The 21,721-nt window shown below is 39.2% G+C and overlaps 3 protein-coding genes across 11 annotated transcripts in view; 2 read left to right on the top strand and 1 right to left on the bottom strand.

Annotated features, from left to right (window-relative positions):
• spri (Src homology 2 domain-containing protein sprint) overlaps positions 1-21,721 on the bottom strand; it is a 101,502-nt gene that overhangs the window by 75,840 nt on the left and 3,941 nt on the right. Inside the window, exon 1 of one of the 6 annotated variants that reach the window (XM_069136886.1) lies at positions 4,719-4,817. The exons of the other annotated variants lie outside the window; for them this stretch is intronic. The gene's annotated coding sequence lies outside the window, so the exon portion shown is untranslated. Of the gene's footprint in view, positions 1-4,718; positions 4,818-21,721 lie in introns of those variants that run through there. 6 annotated transcript variants of the gene reach the window in all.
• LOC124221752 (general odorant-binding protein 72-like) lies at positions 11,076-14,100 on the top strand. Of its 4 annotated transcripts, none has more exons than XM_046632036.2 (6): positions 11,081-11,309; positions 11,884-11,962; positions 12,104-12,192; positions 13,167-13,278; positions 13,473-13,540; positions 13,767-14,100. In XM_046632036.2, the coding sequence occupies exons 2-6, from the start codon at positions 11,887-11,889 to the stop codon at positions 13,782-13,784; spliced, it is 363 nt and encodes a 120-aa protein (XP_046487992.1). In that variant the 5' UTR covers positions 11,081-11,309; positions 11,884-11,886; the 3' UTR covers positions 13,785-14,100. The 4 variants fall into 4 exon arrangements, with proteins under 4 accessions (XP_046487990.1, XP_046487992.1, XP_046487989.1 ...); XM_046632033.2 differs by having other exon boundaries at positions 11,081-11,393; XM_046632035.2 differs by having other exon boundaries at positions 11,081-11,397.
• On the top strand, positions 16,720-18,789 carry Obp2 (odorant binding protein 2). Its single transcript, XM_046632037.2, has 5 exons — positions 16,720-16,916; positions 17,099-17,171; positions 18,091-18,182; positions 18,276-18,387; positions 18,504-18,789. The coding sequence occupies exons 1-5, from the start codon at positions 16,869-16,871 to the stop codon at positions 18,587-18,589; spliced, it is 411 nt and encodes a 136-aa protein (XP_046487993.1). The 5' UTR covers positions 16,720-16,868; the 3' UTR covers positions 18,590-18,789.

The raw sequence follows: 21,721 nt of genomic DNA, 5'->3' as shown, positions 1-21,721 counted from the left end.
CATACGAATTTTCCGGCGAGCGTGTTGGAAAATTTTCGAGATGGCAGAGGGCCCCCGCCGAGTTGCGAAGGGTCGAGCGAATTAGCATCCCCGGAAACTTCAGACCTTTTCATTTGCATATTACTCAAGCATCGAGGATGTACCAACGCAATTGCGGGTCCATGCAGCGTGAGTCACGTGCAGCGTGTTGATATTTGTGTGCGAGTCGAGTTATTGTAAAGCGGACGGATGTAAGGAGCGAGAAAGAGAGAGAGAGAGAGAGAGAGAGAGAGTGAGAAGCATATTCTTTTTTCAACACAATTTCTCTCTACTTATATGTATATACTACAACATAAGTGGGTATAAGATTTCGTGCATACAATTTTCAAGATTCTCCGTAAAACAGCGGCGTCCGAAATGACGCCGATGACGCGAATTTCTGCAATATACCCAGTATGAAAATAGAAATGCGTAAACCTGCATGCACGAGAAATTATCAGACGGTCGACAAACTCGACGAGAGAAGAAACAAGAAGAAGAAGAAGAAGAACCATTGAACCGAGGCTAAATTGACTTAAACTCGTACAAAATTGAGACCCGCATCCTTCCTCCCTCGTATTCGTCCATCCAACAACCATCCTTAACACCAAGCCTTGAGGCAGCATCTTCAAGGGGCCCCTATTACTGTTCGCATCGCTCACTGCCTCACTGTCCTCTCTACTGCTATCTTTACTACTTGGGAATATTGCCACGCGATGCTTTTCATCGAGGCTATTTGCTGCGCCCACCAGCTTTGCGATTAGCCATTCGCGAATACATCGGCTGGATGTAGGCGAGGTTTGGTTAGGATAGGTCAAGACAACCGGCTTCGAGATGCCTCCGACAAATTGGGAAAACAGTCTTACAGTCACACTTGCATGAGTTATTTTCTGGAAAAACTTCGTTTTCGAACTGATCGTGACCAAACGTCAACGATATTAATTTACATTTAGTGTATTTTACAAAGTATGAAATCATACGTGTGGCCCCCTCTTTTCTGATCTAGTAATCATCGTAGATAAAAGACGCTTTAAGCTTTCACATGATACCAAAAAAATAAGGTTTCTTCGTCAACCCATATTATTGTAAAAGAAAGTTTTATTTCAGACTTTAAACTGTAAACATGCGTTGCCATTAAACCATCTTTTCCCCACCTTTTAAATTCGCTGCCTGTTAATTCGCTTCATTAGCTCACGAACCTGTTTATTTTCTCTGTAACGTCTAGATCGTTACTTATCGTTTTTTCAAGACAACGATACGATAATTTGTTTAATTCTCTCCAACCGTGATTAACTTGATGATAGAAAGAATTTTTTGGGAACGGATGATACGACGGTTGAAATGACGAAGCATCGAAGCCGCGACGCCGTTTGAGAGCTTTTGTAAAAGTCTGGAAGCCGACTAAACTGCAGCGCAAAGTTTAAAGTACAGGTAAGAACTCGAAGGGTCCTACGGTCACGAGTCTGGCCTCGTTAAACGGCAGCCTCAAATCCTGCAATATTATATATATATCTATATATATATAACATATATACATAGTCAGACAAAGATCTAACTTTTAAATTGGGTTCCACCGGTCAATATTTGTACAATTTGAAAAGTTCCCGGCAACGGTTCGGCGGATCGCAGGATAAAAAAAGGTCGAGTATAAGAATAAAAATTTTCTCGACTGTTCGAAGTTATGCTCCGAGGCCAATTGATCACAACGATTTTCGGCAGCTCTCCCGGTAATTTTTTCATCTCTCCATCTGACCGATCAGGCGTTCGTCCAGGCATCGCCTCGTCGGAATATCTTTATGTCCCGAGTACAGGAAGTGATTGAAACGTCAAACGAAATGAAACGAGGCGCAAAGAAAGCACACAGCTCTGCTGATCATTCAAGATTCGTCGGGAAAAAAGTACCGGCACCTTGGTGCGCGTAAAGTAGAAAAAGAAAAAGTATCGAAGGCAGCGCTTCCTTTCATCTTCAGCAGCTGATTCAAAAGCCGGATAAGGCGATAATCGTGATTAGCGCAGGTACACACTCTGATCAGTGTGATGTGTACAGTGAATACAATACTTTCGTCGTCTCTGTTCCTTGATTTGTTAGTTTCGTTACACAGGCCTCTTTTTTTTATTTTTTATTTTTTTATTAGCTCGTTACGATAAATCGGCGGCTCTGACTCAAGTTGAATAATATATATATATACGCATGTATTCTACACAGGAATTTGACGACGCTGACGCGATCGGTGCCTGCATTTTTCAAATACTCATCAGGAATTCCTCCGACGCACGACTGCAGGCATACTGCGTACATCATCCACCTTCGGAGGAACGAACTTCTACTCATAGAAACAGATTCTTGTTCGCATAAATAATAAACTAACTTTATACACAATGATACGTATAACATAGATTGCACCGAATGAATTTACGATTTATCGATTAACATGTATACGAACTTGTAATTTAGCCGTGGATAAAAGTCTTTCGTGGTAGCTAAAATATGAATATTCCAGGAATCAGTCGTGAAAGTAAGGAATGCAGAAATAAGATAAGGACTGCAAAATTAAGGAAACTCGTGATATTCCGTGATCGACTCATCGCATTCGTAATTTCGTATAATTTCGTTGTTACGTTTATAGAATAAATCGGTGAGTGAATGCCTAAAATATGAGTAGGATCGATCGCTGCAGTAGCAAAATCTTTGGACCTCCTCCGCACAAAATGGAATATGGGAAAACCAGTTATCCGTTTCGCGAAGAGCAGCAGGCGGAATTCCTGTTTCCCGTACGATTCTGACCTGCTGTATTATATCGTCCTCTCGTCGAACGATTCTGTGCGGTACTTTTTCCTCAAGATAAAAGCGTCACCGGTATAAGATTAACCATTGTGTAAATATGCACTCACACGATCCTATTCCGTATATCCTGCCGATGTACTATACGTACACACACACACACACACACACACATATTTGCAAAATAAAAAGAAGAACCGGAAGTTGTCGATTAACCAAGAACGGTATAACCACTCAAATTTTTATCAGGGTCAGATCCCGAGTCACGATCATGCCAGACGAAGTTAACATCCTACGACGAAAACAGATTGGGATGTACAAATTTTGAGTTCACTTTCGATGGTTCCCTCATTTCGATGAATATACGTCGAGTGCAGATGTACGAGTGCAACGTACGCGTGAGTGTGTAAATTGCCCGCTCATCCCAAGAATTTCTAATCGATTAGAGCGAGTAAAATCGTCGAGATATATTACTAGTAACTGTATAATCTTATACCGTCGGTGCGGAACGACTTTCAGAAGCGGGTATATTGTGAATAGAATTTCCGCCTCGCACGCGGCACGTCGCGTCGGCAGTCTCGTTAATGAAATTCAGAATGAATTTTTCCCACGTATGTGTATAATTACTCGATACAAGTATACACACGTTTATATATATATATATATATATATATATAAACTAACCGGAAGATATTACAGCAGAATCCCTGGAAGAGGTCCGTTGACTATACTCTTGTACAAACTTGGACTCGTTCTTACAGGTTTCCTTGGAGCATTGTATCTTTCGGTGTTACTGAACAAGCAAACACAATCGCTAAGACGGAACACGTGCAAAGAAGAAGAAGAAGAAGAAGAAGAAGAAGAAGAAGAAAAGACGTTCAATTCCTCACACCGCAAGACTATAGAGAATAAACGAGACGTCGCAGTTTCAGCCTGCACATGCAACCTTGTGAAAAGCGCACGTTAAACAGTTTTGTGTCATTGCCTTGATCGACACGACGTGATGATTGAATTAAATTCGAGATAAATTTATGGCGTAAAGGTCGGTATAGTTTATATAAGATATACGACACGTGGGTTCTATCTATACGTACGTATACATATATCCAGATTCCTGGACATGCCAGTGACGTGATTATCTAGTCATGGTTTATCTTTTTCTTTTTCTCTTTCTACTTCTGTTCCCGGTGCGTCATGGACACGAGAAAAATCATCAAGAATGGATGATACAGTATAACAATAATAATAAACATAAATACCAATAAAATTTACCGTGATCATACGTATGCCCAAAAATTGTTCCTAATTCGATGGAAACTATCTATGAGTCAATCAGAGATATACGTGGGTAACATATCCTTGTAAGACACTTCTAAGAATAACAATAATAATTATAGCTTCGCGAAAAGTTTCATATACACGTCCCGAACATACAGTGTTAAAAACCTAATTGCGTTTTTTTACTTCGTGGTGTGCAATAATTTTGCAATACATCCAATATGCCTGGCGATAGCTTTCTTTTTACGCACGATTCAACGTTGAAAAGAAAAATGCATACATATTAGTTTAAACTACCTCCACCACTGTAATGTAACAAGAGTATAACCGACGGATTAAAAGTGAAGTAATGAAGTAGAAAAAGAAAAATAAAACAAATAATAGTAATTCCTTCAACCTCGAAAACGGGAATTGTTTTTTTTTCAAATGAGAAAACTTAGGGGCGAACGTTTTCCCATCGCGAATAGAATATAACCTGCTAACGTGTCTCTGACTCGATTTGCATTCAAAGGTGAAAATTTGCCCGGCATTGCAGAAGTTAAGAGCCGGCAGGCGTTGAGCGATTAAACATTTATAGCTCGTACGCAAACATGAAACAAGTACGAAGCACACGGTGTCGCTGACGATGAGTGCAGCTTACCCATAGCACGCGGTATTCCCAAGCAAGCCAATTCTGGTGGAAGAAGTTGATGAAAGTTGGCATCCAAATTTCAACTCTCTGCAATCCCGGCACTGTTGCACAAGATAAATTCCAAAAAGTCACTGTACGAGGAGAGACTTGCACACTGACTCACTCACTTTAAAACGAAACCTTCGCATCGCTACTCGACTGAAGTTAGACTCGCGGCAAATTTCAACTGACAAAGTGTCGGCGATTAATACGCGTATACTTCGTCGAGAGACACGTGAATCAGCGGGCCTGCGGATCGGCGCCAATATCCAAGGAACCGCGGCGAAAGGTTCATCTTCCTAGTGAAAACAGCGGGCAGATATTTAGAAGTATCGAGGAAGCCGGCGCGACGCGGTCGCCAACTAAATTCAAACTAAAGTGTAGCTAACAGGAGTTGCTAGTAGGTACTACCACCGCTACTGCTGCTATTACTACTACTACTACTACTACTACTACCACTACTACCACTGCTGCTGCTACCACCGCTAGCCGGATGAGTCGAGAAGGCAATCGGTGTGACGATGCGTACGTAGACGAAAGCCTCTCTACTCTTCTCTTTTCGTCTCAACGTTCGAAGCTAACCGGAACTTTAGCATATACTAAACTCTTGGCGGTCATCGTGTAATCGTCATGTCAGCCGTGTTTCGTTTTCTTTGGTAGTTGCTGTTACCGGTGCTGGTGCTGTCTGATAGTACAGTGATTCACCCTAGTAAAATATACAATCTGTAACGCACCGTGCCCAAAGCTTGGGAGAAAAAGAAAAGAAAAGAATTAACGAAAGGGAGAAATAAAAGAACCCAACAAGTTGTAAAAACCGTTTATTAAAATATACAATATATCTGAGACGGGGCTAAAAAAGCGAGACGAAAAAAGATGGAGGAGGGGAAAAAATTAATTGCGGTTACGCGTGGAAAATAAACGTCGTTCGAATTATCGTTTTTTTTTTGTTTTTTTTTTTGGTGTTTTTTTTTTTGCTCAAACATTTTCTTCTCAACTTTGACGCTATATGCGCGGTTTATTACACGTTTAACAGATTGTTTAACTTGTTGATAATTTATATTACAATATTTTTTAGCGATGTTCCTTTTGCGTTATCCGGTGAATATACAGTCAAGGAGTCGAGGTATCGCGATACCCATACAACCTGCATCTACTGTTTATCAAATTGCCCGCAGGAGTGCAGAATGACGTATGTATTAAAATATATATGTATACGCGTGCGGCGTGCGTCTTAACGTACCACGTGTTTGAACTGCGTGAAAACGATGAAAGATTTACCTAACGATGGTGTTAGAATTGGGGAGCATCTAAGGGATCGGTCGGGACTCTGAACGACGACGGCCGCAGCCGATACTTAAGAAATGGAATTTATAGAAGATCTTTTTTCCCTTCTTCGACTTTCTTGTCAGCCGAACGGCTGGATTAAATATACGTAGGCATCTCTAGGTACGTGTAACTCGTGCTTAGCTTTAGATTTACAGACTAGAAAGACAGACTTTTGCAGCTGATTTCCTGTGATCTTGCCGATAGAGGGAGAGAATGAAAGAAGGAAAGAAAGAGAGAAAGATGAAAAGGAACGAGACCTCGCGTCAAGTATAAGTATACAAAGTGTCGACTCTTGAGGACGAAGTTATACTCGGGGCGGGCGAGTTAAGTGGTGGAAAATAAATTTCTTTCGGAGGATGTTTGATTATGCGACGAATTTCTTCGTAGTCATTGATTACGCTGATGGTTGGTTTTTTTTTTCACCTTTTTTCAACAAGGAAAAATAAATTTTTTTTTTTCCGGAAAATATACGAAATATTCTACTGTATGCATACTTGAGTTGAAATTTGTTATATATTTTTGTCTTTCTCAAAGATGATTTACGAATGATTGTTCCACGGTCGAATTCTTCCAAGGCCACGTACACCTTTTGCCCTTAATTGAAAAACGGAAAATCAGGATTTAACAGATTCACGGAAAAGCCGCGGTGAAATGACAGCTAAACAGAAAACAGAAACCCCCAGAAATGTTCACTTTTTCACACGTATACATTTCGGGCTAAAAATATAATCGAATTGTACAAGTATATATGCGTGTATTACGGAAGCGCAGCTCGTGGCTGAAACCAGTTTCCTGTATAAAAGTAGCCGAAATTTTATAGACGAAAAAACCGCAACGCGACTAACGTTGAATAGACCAAAAATTTCATGTTCCTGCAATTTTTAGAGCTGAATAAAAATAAATGGAGTGAAATTAAATAAAGAGAATTTTCGCAACCAGAATGGCGAATTTATATTCAAGGTCTGCGATTCCATTTGAAATAATTTAAACAAGAATAAAATTCTACCCTTCATGGGATATCAAAAGTCGCGGTTGAACCGACTTGTATTAAGAAATTTCATTGTCATATCTTTCCGGGCGTACAAAAAGCGCGGTGTGATATTGCTCGTGTATTTTCATATCAAGATTATAATGTAATCAAGTTCCGTTGCCGTGTTATACAACAAAACGACACCGATTACCTGACATTAGGTATAACTAGTCCGGCACGCAGTCGAAAAAGTAACAGAGGATCGAGTAAAACATTATGCACAATATTATAATGTCGTATAAACAGGAATCGATCCAACGCATAAAACAACACCACGATATATGATCCTGCAACCCTGCGAAGCATTCGCGTCATTCCCGCGTTGATAAACCAGCGCCGCAACAGCTTTAATAGAGTTTTGGGCACGAACCAAGGCGAGCTTTAAATAAAACCTGATTAACATCTGAAAGGGGCCGCTTGTTAATTCGTAATTGGGTACTCGTTTCCGGGTAAAAGTACAGTACTTTAGGTGTAGGTGCATTGCTGGGTGCCAGGTCACCTCTTCTACTCCAATCCGGCAGGGAAGTCGGCCCTTTGGAGCCCGACTAAAAGGGGCAAATTAATCGTAATTATTGTTACTCAACTCCGTTCCATGCTTCGGACAAAACATATCTACCTCAAACGCGGCAAGAGCCCGTCTCACCCTGCGGAAGGAAGTTAGTTACTGCTTCGTGTGATTTTCGTACACCGAATGACTAATCGATAATAATAACGATAATGACGATTACGACGAAGATGACGATAATAATAATGATATTGACAATGATAATGATAATGAAAACAACAACAATAATAATATCCGACCGCAGATACTTGGTCCATCTAACGCTCAATTAATTATTTAAAGAATAAAATGGATAGTTAATCGCTCAATAATCGCGTGGATAATCAGACGGAGCGATGTCTGTTATATTCTGCTTGTATTACGATACGCGTCGTTAATTGTAATATAGTGTAATAATTAATGAAAGCGTGTAATACGGCTACGGTGTACGTACAGGCATATTTTATTCAAAGGTTACAATGTTCTCATGCCTCGCGGTGGCGCAGTGCTGCCCGCTTACCGTATTATGTAGTCACAATTGTTTGTACATTACGCCGACTATAAGATACGTATGGATGCGTGTATGTATGCATATTGCCTGCGATGCATTGCGGGATTGTCGAGCAAAGAAACCGGTTAATATAGGTAGGCAAGTGTCTGCGCTATTCGCGCATCACGAAGCAGACGTTAAAATCCGCTGGCTTGTATTTTATTGCACTATTTCTCCTACGAAACATCTGCCGTAAACAAATTTTTCAGCTGAGCTCGGTAGTAAGAAAAAAAAATTCAGTATATACATATATATATATATATATATATGTATTGTGCAATCATTATAATGTAAAAGGATGATAAACCTATGATTAGGCAATAAATACATTGTTCCATCTAAATTTTAATTTTTCGGTGAAACGATGGTAGAAAAACGAGCAATATTTCTGCAGACGTAGTCGACATATAACGCGGTGGTGTCTACCGATTAAAATATGCTAGTTTTATAAACGATTCTTGAATGTTTCGCGTCATCGCCAATTTGTTTGAAAACTTTTTCAACCCTACCGTACGTCCCATAAATCGTTAAGCACGACGAAAGGGCAAACCAATGAGGGAAATCCGCAGTATAATAATGCGCGGAATAGTAGAAGGGGGGCAAGAATTACGTTCGGTTTATCTGTGAATCATGGTATGCGAGTGGGTGTCGCATTCGCGCGTATACATTAAATCATAATAATTACACGTACGACGAGGAATTTCGGTGCAGTCCGAGCCGGAACGGCGAGTCCTATAATAAATACGGCAGGGCGTCCCGAAGAAGAAGAAGAAGAAGAAGAAGAAGAAGCAACAGCAGCAGCAGCGGCAACAACAGTGGGGGAAAAATTAATCGGCAAGGAAAAAACGCAATTATCGACATTTCGCAAAAGTGCTCCTTGAACTAATGGGCGGCTCGGAGGAGAAGAAAAATAAGAAGAAGAAGGAGCAGGAGGAGGAGAGGGAGGAGAAGAAGAAGGAGAAGAAGAACTCGGGAACCGAGGAAGCTCAACGAACACGAGATAGGAAGACAAGGAGTTCCGGCCAGATGCTCCTCCGGAGGGTGTTCCTTGCCCCCCTTCTATACCCAACCGTCCAACCTCCTTCGCCGTCTCGACTCACTCCTCATCTCCTCATCTCCTTCGGGATGTATCTCCGTCTCTCTTCCCCCCCGCCCCCTCCCCGTGATACAAGGGTTTGACATTAGCACGGAGTGGCGGTCGTACTTAGGACGATGCTGCTGCTGCTGCTGCTGCGAAGGAGGAGGAGGAGACAAGGAAAGAAGGAAAGACGAAACAAAGGAACAACGCAGTAAAGTACAACTAAGGTCGAGTCCTAATCAATAACATTTATTTCCAGAACTCGGTCCGTATACGTCGCGGAAGGTCGTAAATTTCAATGTTTTCTTATTTTATGATCTAAACGAGGAGAATCATTTTCATTTTGCTACTTATTTTTTTTTTTTTTTTTTTGTTTTTTTGTACCAATTTAGAAGATAGCCGTAGATATGTCTAACAACGCGAAGAGCTCGGAAATGAAGAAAAAAAAAACAAAAAAACTACAAACGAAGAGGATTAAGAGAGACAAGAAAGAGAGAACAAAAAAAAAAAAAAAAAAAATTAAAAATTGTAAAAAAGAGTCGAATAAATCGGAGCAGGGATTAGTTTGGTGCGATTGGCAATTAAGACTAGTGATTCCGGGGAGCTTTCAACTCTTCTCCCTCCACCCCGCGCTATATCCTACAGTTACCAATTTCACCGGCTCTCCGTACAACAAAAAAAGGTTCAATTCCGAACCGCCTCGCATCCCTTTTATGGTTAACAATCCTGTTTTCCCGCACAAAGTTACGGGAATTACTTTGGTTTTCGGGGAAGGCATATACATGTATACGTATACGTATAAGGGAGTACGGAGTGGCGACAAGGGCGAAAACTTTGAACGGTGAAATCAACCGAAAGTGCCAAAGGGGTTGGTGTGCGTTAGTGGATGTGAAATGACAGTTGAGGTCCAAAGAGCAGGTTCAAAATTATCCAGGAGTATTTCGCACCCCGTTTATCAACCCTCTCTCCTTCTCTCTCTCTCCCTCTTCTTCTCGAAGTCTGTCCCTCCGTCTGCAGAACCATCCTACTTATACTTCTGCAGCACTGAGAGAAATTCACAGACTCGCGTCTCCCACCCTTTTATATTAAAATTGAAAAAACGTCTCGCGAAACACGCGGCAACGGTCTGAAACGGCTCCTCCTCGTGATTAATGCTTAAATAAAATATCGTATACGCGGTTTGCACAACAATATTACACTCGAGAAAAATTGCATAGCATATTTTTCGAGATTTTCTAAACGTACAGAATGCGATTAATTCAATAATTCGAATAAAAAATCAAACGCATGCGTAAGAAATTGAGAAACATCTGATGTATAGAACTTGTAATTATTCGTAAAGTTTCGAGAAGGTCGATCAAAAATTTATTCATGAACACTCCTCCCCGAATGCAGATACCCCTACCCTACCTTATGGGTACACACCACGACTGCACACGTGGGTGTATTGTTACAAGTTCACCATAAAACGTGCAATTGAATTACTTAATACAAACGTGCCCAGAATTCCAATTTGCTACGTATGTGCCTATATGCTTTTTGCTGTCGTTGAACAGGTATTGTATTAACCGACGGTAAACATCAATTACGTTTAATTCAGATACGCGTAATGTCACTGATTCTCCTCTCATTGTAATACCTCAGATTGCGTAAGCGGCGTGCTTCTCTTCCTGCATCGGTAATTGGGTGTTGGAATTGAAATTACACGTGTCAAAGTACCGGGCTCACCTGAAAATCTTCCACTACCGTACAATTTGAAACGTTCCACTGGCGACTCGGAAAGCTATAAAACGGGGCTGTCTGGATCCTTCGCAAGTACTTAAAACGTACATTTTCCACAGCTAGTCTCAAGCCTCGCGTTTGCTCTTATTATACAGTTCTTTGTAAAATTCAGACTCGCGTAAGAACCTGCGACGTCGCTTAAATCGCGACGACGCGACTTACATACGGAGCAAAAGCGTGATATTTGACGCAGAGAAAGAGAGAGAGAGAGTGAGAGAGAGAGGGAGAGGAACAAGTATACCGTGTTTTAGGTACAAAGCACAAAGTAAAATATGAAAGCTTTTGTTCTTGTACTGACGCTAGTCCTCGCTTCTCACTTCGTCGATGTCGAAAGTGTAGGTAGAGAATACAGTAAAGCCTTGCATCGTACATCAATATATTATAATAGCGGCGCCAAGTCGGACGAAAGAAAAGAAAAAAGGAACCATAGCAAAATATGACAAAAAAGAAATGGAAATTATTAAAAAAGGAGGAACAAAAATTCAACCAAGCACATCGTGAGATTTTTAATACAGTGACAAAAATGATCACGATATAGGTGAAACGAATTTGTGCTCTAAAGCAACGTTTAAAACTATAATCAACGTAGTGAAAATTGGTCGCTCTACGAAGCTTTGTTTCGTTTGTTTAAATTTAATTTTACAAGCCAATGTATAAAGGCAATGTCACGATAATTTGGGATATAATTACAGTCACGATACTAGATATGTAACTAAAAGACAATAATACGGTAGTGAAAATAATGGGGGGGGGGATAGAATAAAGCTTGTGACAACTCGTCATCGCATGATCATTCTTAATTAATGAATTGTTTATTGTTTCAAGAGGATGACCATGGCACAGATTAAGAATGCCTTGAAAGGGGTGAGGAAAGCGTGCATCGCTAAAACAGGAGTTAGCACAGGTGACACTTTATACTTTGCACATAATTCTATTCAATATGCGATGCTGATTGAAATGATCATCGTTATCGGGGTATCATTGACACGGTATAAGGATCGTCATTCATGAATCGAAACCGAGACAATTCGTTTTCATTTTTCAGATGTTATCGACGACACGCATAAGGGCGTGTTTGCCGAGGATAGAGAATTGATGTGCTATTTATTGTGCTGTATGGGCATGATGAAGACGGTGAGACACGTTCGTTAAGTTAACACAACCACTTACAGATATCAAAATCTAGTCTTTTGGATAAATAGCCGCTGATAAGCCGTGAAAAATTTAATTTTGCCGCGTGTCAAATTTTCTATACGACTATGATAGGTTAATTCTAGATAACTACCAAGAGTTAATGGTTAGTCATTTTGGATGGGACTGTAATTTGCTGCTAATTAGTCGTTAATAATCAGTTGTAGTCTTAACTCGTTGACACCCATTTTCGAAAAAATTCTTATCCTTCGAGATCGAGACTTATTCGCGATATTTTTTTTCTTAATTCACATGTAAGTCAAAAATTTTTGACAGTAATTTAAAAACTTGGAGCTCCGTTGCGGCGAAAAAAAAATGTAAAATATCTAATTGTCATGAACATTCAACGCCAGACATTCAAATTCAATCTGTTGGATGTATTATTATTTTTTTGATAATTCGTATACCTTTGTGAGGTCTTCGGGGAATGAAATTTTGCATATCATGTAGAATACAATTTCTTGCCTGTTTGAAATTCCATTATTACTATTACTATGGTGAGGATAAAAATATAGAAAGATCGAAACATGGAACGAAGACAATATCGAATTTTCGAAGAGGCGAAAATTTTATTTGTAGAATTTAAAAATGTAGAAGGTCAAAGTATGGAGAATTCAAATAATAGAATAGTCAGAACATAGAATTACAAAACGTAAAATCGTCAGAATTAGTCTCGCTAATATAGAATCGTATACAGATTCTAGATTCTGCCGTTCTCTGTTCTGACCTTTTTATATTTCATATTTCTATATTTTTAATTTTCTTTAGTTGGACTTCGTAAATTTTGAAGATTCTACAAATTAGATTACGGCGTCATTCAAAATCTGACATTTTGGTCCTACTATCAATCGGCCATTCTTGTTTTTAACCCCCACCCCTATTGTTATAATCATTATTCGACACTTATTACCACACAGGTGAAAAATGGTAGATACAGCAGCGCCGCCGCTGTAGCCCAAATAGAAGCCATACTCCCGTTAGAATTGATCGACCGAGCAAAAGCCACGGGCATGAACTGCGCGGCGCAAAGTATGTGTACCTGTGAAACCCGTTCGATATTTCGTATAGTTTAAAATATAGTTAATTAATCCTGCGGTAAGAAAACATTGACTAATCTAACGCAGCGATTATATTCAGCGTAAAGTTGTTACATGGATATTTTGCTATTTTTCACATTATTTTAATTCATTTATTCATTTATTTATTTATCTTCAACCACGAAGTGACGAGTGAGGACGATTGCGAGGCAGCATGGCAATTCGCTAAATGTGGTTTCGAAATGGACAAAGAGGTTTGTGACTACCGTGTTCGAATTTTATATAAACGGGGTTTCCCGCGATCTATTTTTTTAAATTTTTTTATTCTTTTCGATCTCCTTCTCTTTAGCATGGATATTTATTCAACGACGGATCATGCATGAAATTTATTCGCATAGTCAATCGTGTTTGTTGTACATCGATTAAATCTTCCGAGTTCACATTATTTATCGCAAACTATACGCTTTATTCTGTTTTCAGGTATACTTCTTCCCGTGACATGCCTAAAAAAGCGTCAACACGTCGCCGACCGAGCGAAGAGCATAGCATCGATCTAATTGTAAGGCGCTGTAATTATTTTGCAAGACGACGAAGTAACGCGCTACGGAACATACGATATATTATACGTTATGATTTTACGTTATACGTATATAAGTTGTTTTATAGCCCATCTTTATACCTATAAGTAATGAGATTGTGAATAAATAATTTAAAATTATAAGCAACACTGTATTATACTGTGTAACGAATAGATGTAAAAAATTTACGTAAATCAAAGCAACTAAATGATAGAAATAAATTATTTTTCGAATAATCGATCTTCAAAATCTGTTCCATTTCGAAAATGAATTCTTGAATAGCAACTGGTGATTTTTGTACATTTGAGATACAATTAAATAATGTACGAAGAAGTAAACGAAAAACATTAATTCCACTCTGAATTACTTGTATTATAATGATTCTGTTCTTATAACAAACATCGTACACGCGTGACGTCTAGAATTAATCAATCGCAATCACCCGCTGGCTATATAATTTTTCTTCAATTATATTTCTTCATATTAATGACGGTCAAGGTGCGAATACAAGATTATCGAGATAGGTCAGATATTAAATATATATAATAACATTACCGTCGCCATAAATGTCTAGAGAAAGAGAGAGAGAGTCACGATTAGATGATCGCGATGCTTGAAATTTATAGTAGGTCGATTGTCTATTGTTTCTTCCTGCATGGTGGATACGAAATACGTTCGCTATCTGTCTGTACGAGCCTTCAAGTAGGCGATGTAATACGATATAGATACGACCGAAGATGGCTTAGAATATAATACAATCGCGAAGCTTTGGTGGGTACAGATTATCTCCATTATCTAACCTACAAGCTTACGTATGTACATTTATATATACAGGCTGTTCAAGTACCATCGAGATGAATTTCTTAAAGGGAATTCCATTCATAACTACATATTATACGGGATATTATACACGTAATATCTATATTACGACGTTTTGAATAATTTTGAAATTAGTAAAAAAATATATATTTGAAAGAGTACATTTTTTGTCCAGCCAAAACAAGAAGTATGTACCTATAATTATCATCAAAATGAAACTGGACGATGAGGAAAGTTTTAGAAAAATATTCTTACATACCGTTATTGGATAGCAAAAAAAATTGGTACCGCACTAAAAATGGCCGTGAAACAGGCGGTCGTCCTTTTTCTTGCTGCGTATACGAGCACCGGAAGTTGAATGCAAAGAGCTAGAATTGAGGCAGTTGTCGTCGTCGAATGGCCGCGACAAAGAAAAAAAGGTGCCGTGAGAACTTGAGAACCAAGTTGGGATAAAACGCGGAATGAATCTCAAGCCTCGTTAACTTGAAAGTACAAAAATCGTGGACGGGCTCGTATATATGAGACTGGCAGACAACGAGTTGAAAACCTGATGGGTTTATACGGTATGCGCGTTTACATACATATTATTACATGTGAATAATTATAAAGCTGTTAACGGTAATTTTTCTTTTCCCTAAGAAAAATCGAACAAATTTAATCGAGAGGAATTACATTTTTTCGATAATCCCTTCGGAAAATATTAATGGACACTGCTGTGCACGCTATTAATTTTTATAATACACTCGAAAATCTCAGCATTTTTAGCATTATATGTATAGTCGTTTATTAAATAGCGTTTTCACACAAATATAGATTATAGCTTCAACCGCGTTTCGAACCAGCAGAAAATGATCGTTATTTAATGTAGAATTAATTTTGAAGATTACTACAGAGTTTGGACAATCATTTTATTGTCATTCTCAGTTTCGAAGACTTCGCAACCGTAATCCCCCAATTTCCTATCGACGTCACTGTCAGCCTCGTGTTCGAGGCGGAAATAACTTGCTGAATTGATGTTTCAATTGACTTGTGAAATAATTATATAACGATGAGAATTAACTGAGAAATAACTGGACTATGAAAAGTTAAGTCACGTTGATTCGAATTGATTTGGAATTCGTGTCACAATTATCTGCTCATAGTGAAAAAATAATTAAATTAAAATTAAAAAAATTAAATTGGATTGAAAAAAATTAATATCAATTAACAGGAAATACAAAAGTATGAATTGCAATTTTTTTAAACTCACTCACTTCAATTAGAGTAAATTACGTGAATTAATTTAAATCATTTCAACTCGAGATATTATTGAAATAAGAAACTACAGATTTGTCATTAATCAAATGATTTTGTCACCTTCGAAAATTTCGAACGTTACCGGGCAGGACTTACGTTGACAATCGATGGTAAAAAAAAAGACACACATATAAGTAATATCATAGCAAAATTATAATTGAAGGTTAGAGAAAAACAAACAGATTAAGGAAAGAAATCATTTTCTTGCACCATTTGAAACACGTTGAATATACGTAATTTTATCCGTCATTTGAATGATCGTAGGTATATATTATGCACGATCCTGCATGATACGTAACAATAATAATTGTGATAGGATCGCAGGCTTCGTGATTTCGCTATCCCGTTTAAATACAAAGGCATGTTTATTTAATTATTGCCCATAATTGTTAGTGTCCGACGATTATGGAAAAATAATTGTTAGGCGTAAATTAATGTCAATGCGGGATGCGTGATTAAATGTACATATGTGTCTGAACCGTTTATTGATCAAAGCGAAGATTATATTGGTACAGTAAATTGCGAAGGTGCACGATGTGATTAAATGAATTTGATGGACGCGAAAATTGAAAGACGTATTGTTCGGCCTTACGTGTTACACGTACGTTAATCGTATCGTCATGCGGTGGGACATCGGCATGGCTATAAGAGGGAGGACGGTTTCCGTCTAATAAACAATCATTTACAAATCAATTTACGTAACTCAAACATGAGGGGAGATGCCTTCGGTTCCCTTACGTGTGTGAAATATCCTCGAATCGTTATACGATACCCAGGAACGATGTAAGTCGTATAAATACAGTCGGCGACGCGATACGAATAGTCCAGTTGCGATACACGATTCGTTTGTTTAGCTAGTGAAAAATAAGGTTCGCACACCGTTCCAACCATGAGAGGACTTACTTTTGGGCTTATCGCCGTATTCGCTGTTATTCAGGTGAGTGTTTTCAAGTTTTCGTTTCCTTCAACAATTACGAATGGTTGACAATTCGGCAATATACGTGATCGGATCTTCAAGTTTGTAAAAATCGATTAAAAAATATAACGAAACTTTGTTTAAAAATAGCATATACTACGAAGTATACTTGTTACACAATATCGTATATATTCTTATTTTAGATGGTAGCTGGAAACGCTGAAAAATGGAAACAATACACGGAGGAATGTGCCCAGGAAATGGAAATTACACCAGGTGATATATGGAGCGGAATTTGATTTCTTAGAAATATGCTGATCGAGTAATTCGGATATTGAAAATCAGCAATTGCTGTACGTACGCGCGATATTCATCGATGAACGAAACACATTCTGCACATACACTGCCGGTCGAAAGTTTGGGTAAACGAGTCGAAATTTCTTGCTGCACAGAATATCAGACAGCGGACTCGAAAATAAAGATAATCAAACGTTCCAAGCGGCGTTGTAAAGAGGACAAATTTACCTTCATGTTGCTTTTTAGAAATTCTCTATAATTATTTTTTGGTCCAGGTAGGTATTTTTGAACGTGGCCGTTTTTATGTCTTTTTTAGTTAAAAATGCAATATCGGGGCAAAAAATAATCGTACGAAGCTTTGTATAACACGAAAATGTAGGATTTTATACCCTTCTTAAGTTTATCATAGAAAAAAAACTAGTAGAAATTTTTCTCCAAGATGCAGGGTCAATTTCTGGCGGCTAAAAAATAGCCGAAAACGGCCGTGTTCAAAAATATGTACCGGGGCCAAAAAAAATTGTAGAGAATTTTTAAAAAAAGTAAAATGATGGTAAATATGTCCTCTTTAAAAATCCACTTGGAACGATTGATTATCTTTATTTTTGAATCCGTTATCTAACTTTTAGTGCGGCAAGAAATTTTGAGTGGCGTACCCAAACTTTTGACGAGTAGTGTATTACGTATTACGCTGAACGATGCGTAAATTATACAATTTCGGTTTGTCAACTATACGTATTATTTATAAAATTGATCGAATGCGCAAAACTTCATGAACCCTACGTGTATAATACCTACGGCTGCTGCTTGCTCGAATAGAATACGTTACTTATGGCTATTGGCAAATCTTTTCTCAGAGTTCAATTTCCGTCTAATGCCTTTACATACTTGCCCTACGCAGAAATGATTGCGGAAGTTCAAGGCACGGATGAGCTGCGCGTCGATAGAACAATCAAATGTTTCTTGGCCTGCGCGCTTGAGAAAGCAGGTGTTGTAAGTACGAGTGTTATATTCGCACGCGTGCAAGACTCGCGCAAATTTCAAGTCTCCGATATCCATGCCAATCGAAACGATATTTCTTAACAGCTCGAGGGTGACAAGCTGCGGAAGGACGTGATTGATACGATCGCACAACACATGGAAGAATCCGGCGAAATGCCAGGAGCAGTCAGGGTCGCTAATAAATGCTACGACGAAGGTACGTGAATGTGGAACGTTACGATGCAGACACACCTCACGAATGTTTGACTACAACAACGACTCGGTCCCATTGTTATAACCTCGGTTACAAAGAGTTATTATTTCTCTTCTCAGCCGTCGTCGAGACCGAAAGATGCAACGTTGCTGGAGCTTTGATGAAATGCGTTCATCACGAGAAGCAGGCTGGACTGGCGGATTAAAATGGAGGAAAATTAAGGATTACTAGTAAGTCGATATTTTACCATGCGATTGTATAAATTTAAGATGACTTTAAATAGTGATAGTTGTTAAAAATAATGTATAAAAAAAATTGTAACGAGCGCCTGTTACAACTAATACATGTATCATTAACGTTCGTGGTGTTATAAAAATTGATGAATAAATCTCTCTTGAACAAGTAGATACATTTCCTTATTTATTGTAAGTATTCGACGCAGCAAATGATCACGATCGGCATACTCCCAAAAGTTCAACTGTAATATTGTTTATAAACAAACAAATTTTTCCACGCTAAGTAAGATTTCGCTCGAAAAAATATTTTCAGTTCGGTTGTTTCGATTTCAGTTCCGGTCCTATACTGTCAAAGACACTTAGATAATTATATGATATAGTATAAGATAAAATAGAATATGTGAATGACGGGTCACTACAGAGAGTGATAATCCGATCAAATTATTGTAACGAAGTCACCCGTCACTTTGAGTACAGTGAAAGGCTGCAGCAGCAGCAGCAGCATTAGTAGCAGTAGCGTAGAGGAGTTGTTAGTCGTCGGGAAATAGACGTCGGTTGGAAATGCCTAACGTAATTGTCACTTCATTTCGGGAAAAGCGATGAAACCCCGGCAGGGTAAAATATATCGAAAATCGATAAGCCTTTGTCTCTCTGCGTTACGTACATGCAGCCTGCGCATAGAACTTGAATCAACCCTGAAGAAAGAAATTGGCCGAACGATTCGGAAAGTATAGAAGGTTTAGTAATAAACGGGAGTGAGTTCATCGACTAGTTTTTCGATATTTCAATTTCTGCAGTTGCGAGTAATACAGCAGCGAAAGCTTGCGTGTAAAGTGCAGAGTCGAAAGACGAAAAAAGCTCCGGACACGATCGGCGTCACGACGCCAATTGCTAATTAGAATTGATTAAGCGGTTGCAGGCGCGAAAAATTCACAGTGTTGCACTGTTGCATGTGCGAAGGCAGCGAAAAAGAAGATGAGAAGAAAAAAGAGTACTGGCTGCAGGCTGACGAGAAGTATTGCAGAGGTTAGATTTTGTGAATCGAAGGTGGTCAAGGTAACAGCTCGATGTAACAAGCCGCACTTATTAACCGGCGGGGGTGAAAGCGAGATTTAATTCGAGAAAAATGAGAGGGAGAAAACAAGTGAGAAGTAGAGGTATAGAAGAGAAAAAATAAAGAAACAGAAATCCTGGCTGTGTGAAAATATAGGAAAGCCTCATAAACCGATAAACTGCGGTAATAAAAGCGTGAGTGTATGGAGAAGCCGAAGCTGGCAGCGTTTAGCCATTAGGTTGGTGGCGCCGGGCGAATATCCTCCTCCTCCTCCTCCTCCTTCTCCTCATCATCCTCCTCATCCTCCTCATCCTCCTTCCTCCCCGGGATGCTGCAGCCATTGCCCGATATGGTCCATCCGGCGTAGCTCGCTCGCCTCCCGGTTTAGCGACTCTTGCTGCACCTTCGAGTGAGTCCCACGTGAAATTGAACCTCCTCACCTAACCGTTATCCGTTTTGCCGATCATCGTCGGGAGAATCACGCAAGGCTAACCAAGGATTACTAACGCGGCTGCACACCTCCGCGCCAATTTTGGCGTTTCGCGAAAATCGATTAACTAAAGGTGCTTATTCAACTCCGTATTGCATACGATGATAAAATTAATTCAGCAAGAAATGGGTAAAAACAAGAAATATTACGCATTCTTTTAGTCACGACGCCTACTTTATTACTACGTAAGAAAATTGAAAACTCGTATTATACTCGCTTCAGAATTCCATCCACTATCACCTGATCACGGCTTGGTATTAATAACCAGTAAATTACAATATCCAGTCAGGAAAAAGTATCAAAAATAAGAAACAAAATAACTTCCCGACTGAAATACGCCAAAGCATTTCTGCACGTCGTTATAACTACGAGATAGTAATTCGTACTCACGCGTACGATAAGGTTAGATTATTTTATACTCATCCTTGAAGTGGTTATTTATACGAGCATGAGGGTGAAAGCTGAAGATGTAATATAATATTTACTCGTAAAAAGTATTCTCATAATATAGATCTATCGAAGCTATCATACTTGGCTACTTCTTATAGATAATGTCACGCTATAATTTCGCCTTAATCGTATCGCTAAATTAAGAAGCGGCAAACCGCCGATTGTACCCAAGTTACGACGGATACAGCATACGGATAGCGGAGGTCCATGCCCTGTCTGTGTCTCTGAATCGATTTTAGGGCGCATAGAGTATAATGGTGGTACGTGGTAGCGAGGAGGGTGCACGACCAATGTAGGTACATGCGTACGTAGGTATAATGTACGCATATTCAAGTCACGGCTCTTTTGCAATCCGACGAAAACGCCAAGAATTAATCAGTCAGGTACGTATGTATAAAAGATGATATTTCTTCGCCCCCCGCCATAGACGTATTTTAATTACCGGCAAATCATTCTTCTTTGGAAATATATTACAGGTACGTGTATAAGGAAAGTATGTACGGTAGATATTTCGAGATACGGAGGGGTTTGAAAATTACAACTCAATAGCCGCGGGGATCGTCGTCGTACAGAGTTTCGACTGCAATGTTTGCCTTGTTATCGATTCCCGCAACCCTCGACGTCTTTGTTTTTAATACATTCAATAATACGAGTACCTACGCGTAACGAGGATCAATAAAGAATCGAAGGGACTAGTCCTCGTTGTAACGGGCGGGAGGGGAAAAAAGGGGGGCCGATGAGAGCTTTTAATTTAATGCGCTTCCGCGCTCCGCGTACACGTATAATAATTCTTACATAGCACAGGGCTTAATAAAGAACGTTTATACACGTATACGTAATACCTATACCGTTACACGTTGTAAGGCAGCCCCGAGATAGCGATATATTGGGTAGAAGGAGAGCCATACTTCACGGTGAAATTAATACAACTATTATTATTATTATTTTAATCGTCGTTATAATAATAATAACAATAATTTCGCTTGGTTGGAGGGAAAACGGTTCGGCAGCACGGGCCGAATAATTATTACTACGGGGTTTTCCTCCACACCCCCGCAACACAGGCCGTGCCGCGGTTTATTAGCTGTCGTTTGGCAGTAAAGGTGC

Source organism: Neodiprion pinetum, chromosome 6 (assembly GCF_021155775.2).
Source record: "Neodiprion pinetum isolate iyNeoPine1 chromosome 6, iyNeoPine1.2, whole genome shotgun sequence".
NCBI lineage: Eukaryota > Metazoa > Arthropoda > Insecta > Hymenoptera > Diprionidae > Neodiprion > Neodiprion pinetum.
This window is presented reverse-complemented; position numbering and strand designations above follow the sequence as displayed.

Coding starts and splice junctions, on each gene's coding strand:
- LOC124221752 (XM_046632033.2), top strand. CDS start 11,331: ATGAAAGCTTTTGTTCTTGTACTGACGCTAGTCCTCGCTTCTCACTTC. Junction 11,394..11,883: donor ACTTCGTCGATGTCGAAAGT/GTAGGTAGAGAA, acceptor TATTGTTTCAAG/AGGATGACCATGGCACAGAT. Junction 13,279..13,472: donor CATGAACTGCGCGGCGCAAA/GTATGTGTACCT, acceptor TCAACCACGAAG/TGACGAGTGAGGACGATTGC.
- Obp2 (XM_046632037.2), top strand. CDS start 16,869: ATGAGAGGACTTACTTTTGGGCTTATCGCCGTATTCGCTGTTATTCAG. Junction 16,917..17,098: donor CCGTATTCGCTGTTATTCAG/GTGAGTGTTTTC, acceptor TTCTTATTTTAG/ATGGTAGCTGGAAACGCTGA. Junction 18,388..18,503: donor TAATAAATGCTACGACGAAG/GTACGTGAATGT, acceptor TTCTCTTCTCAG/CCGTCGTCGAGACCGAAAGA.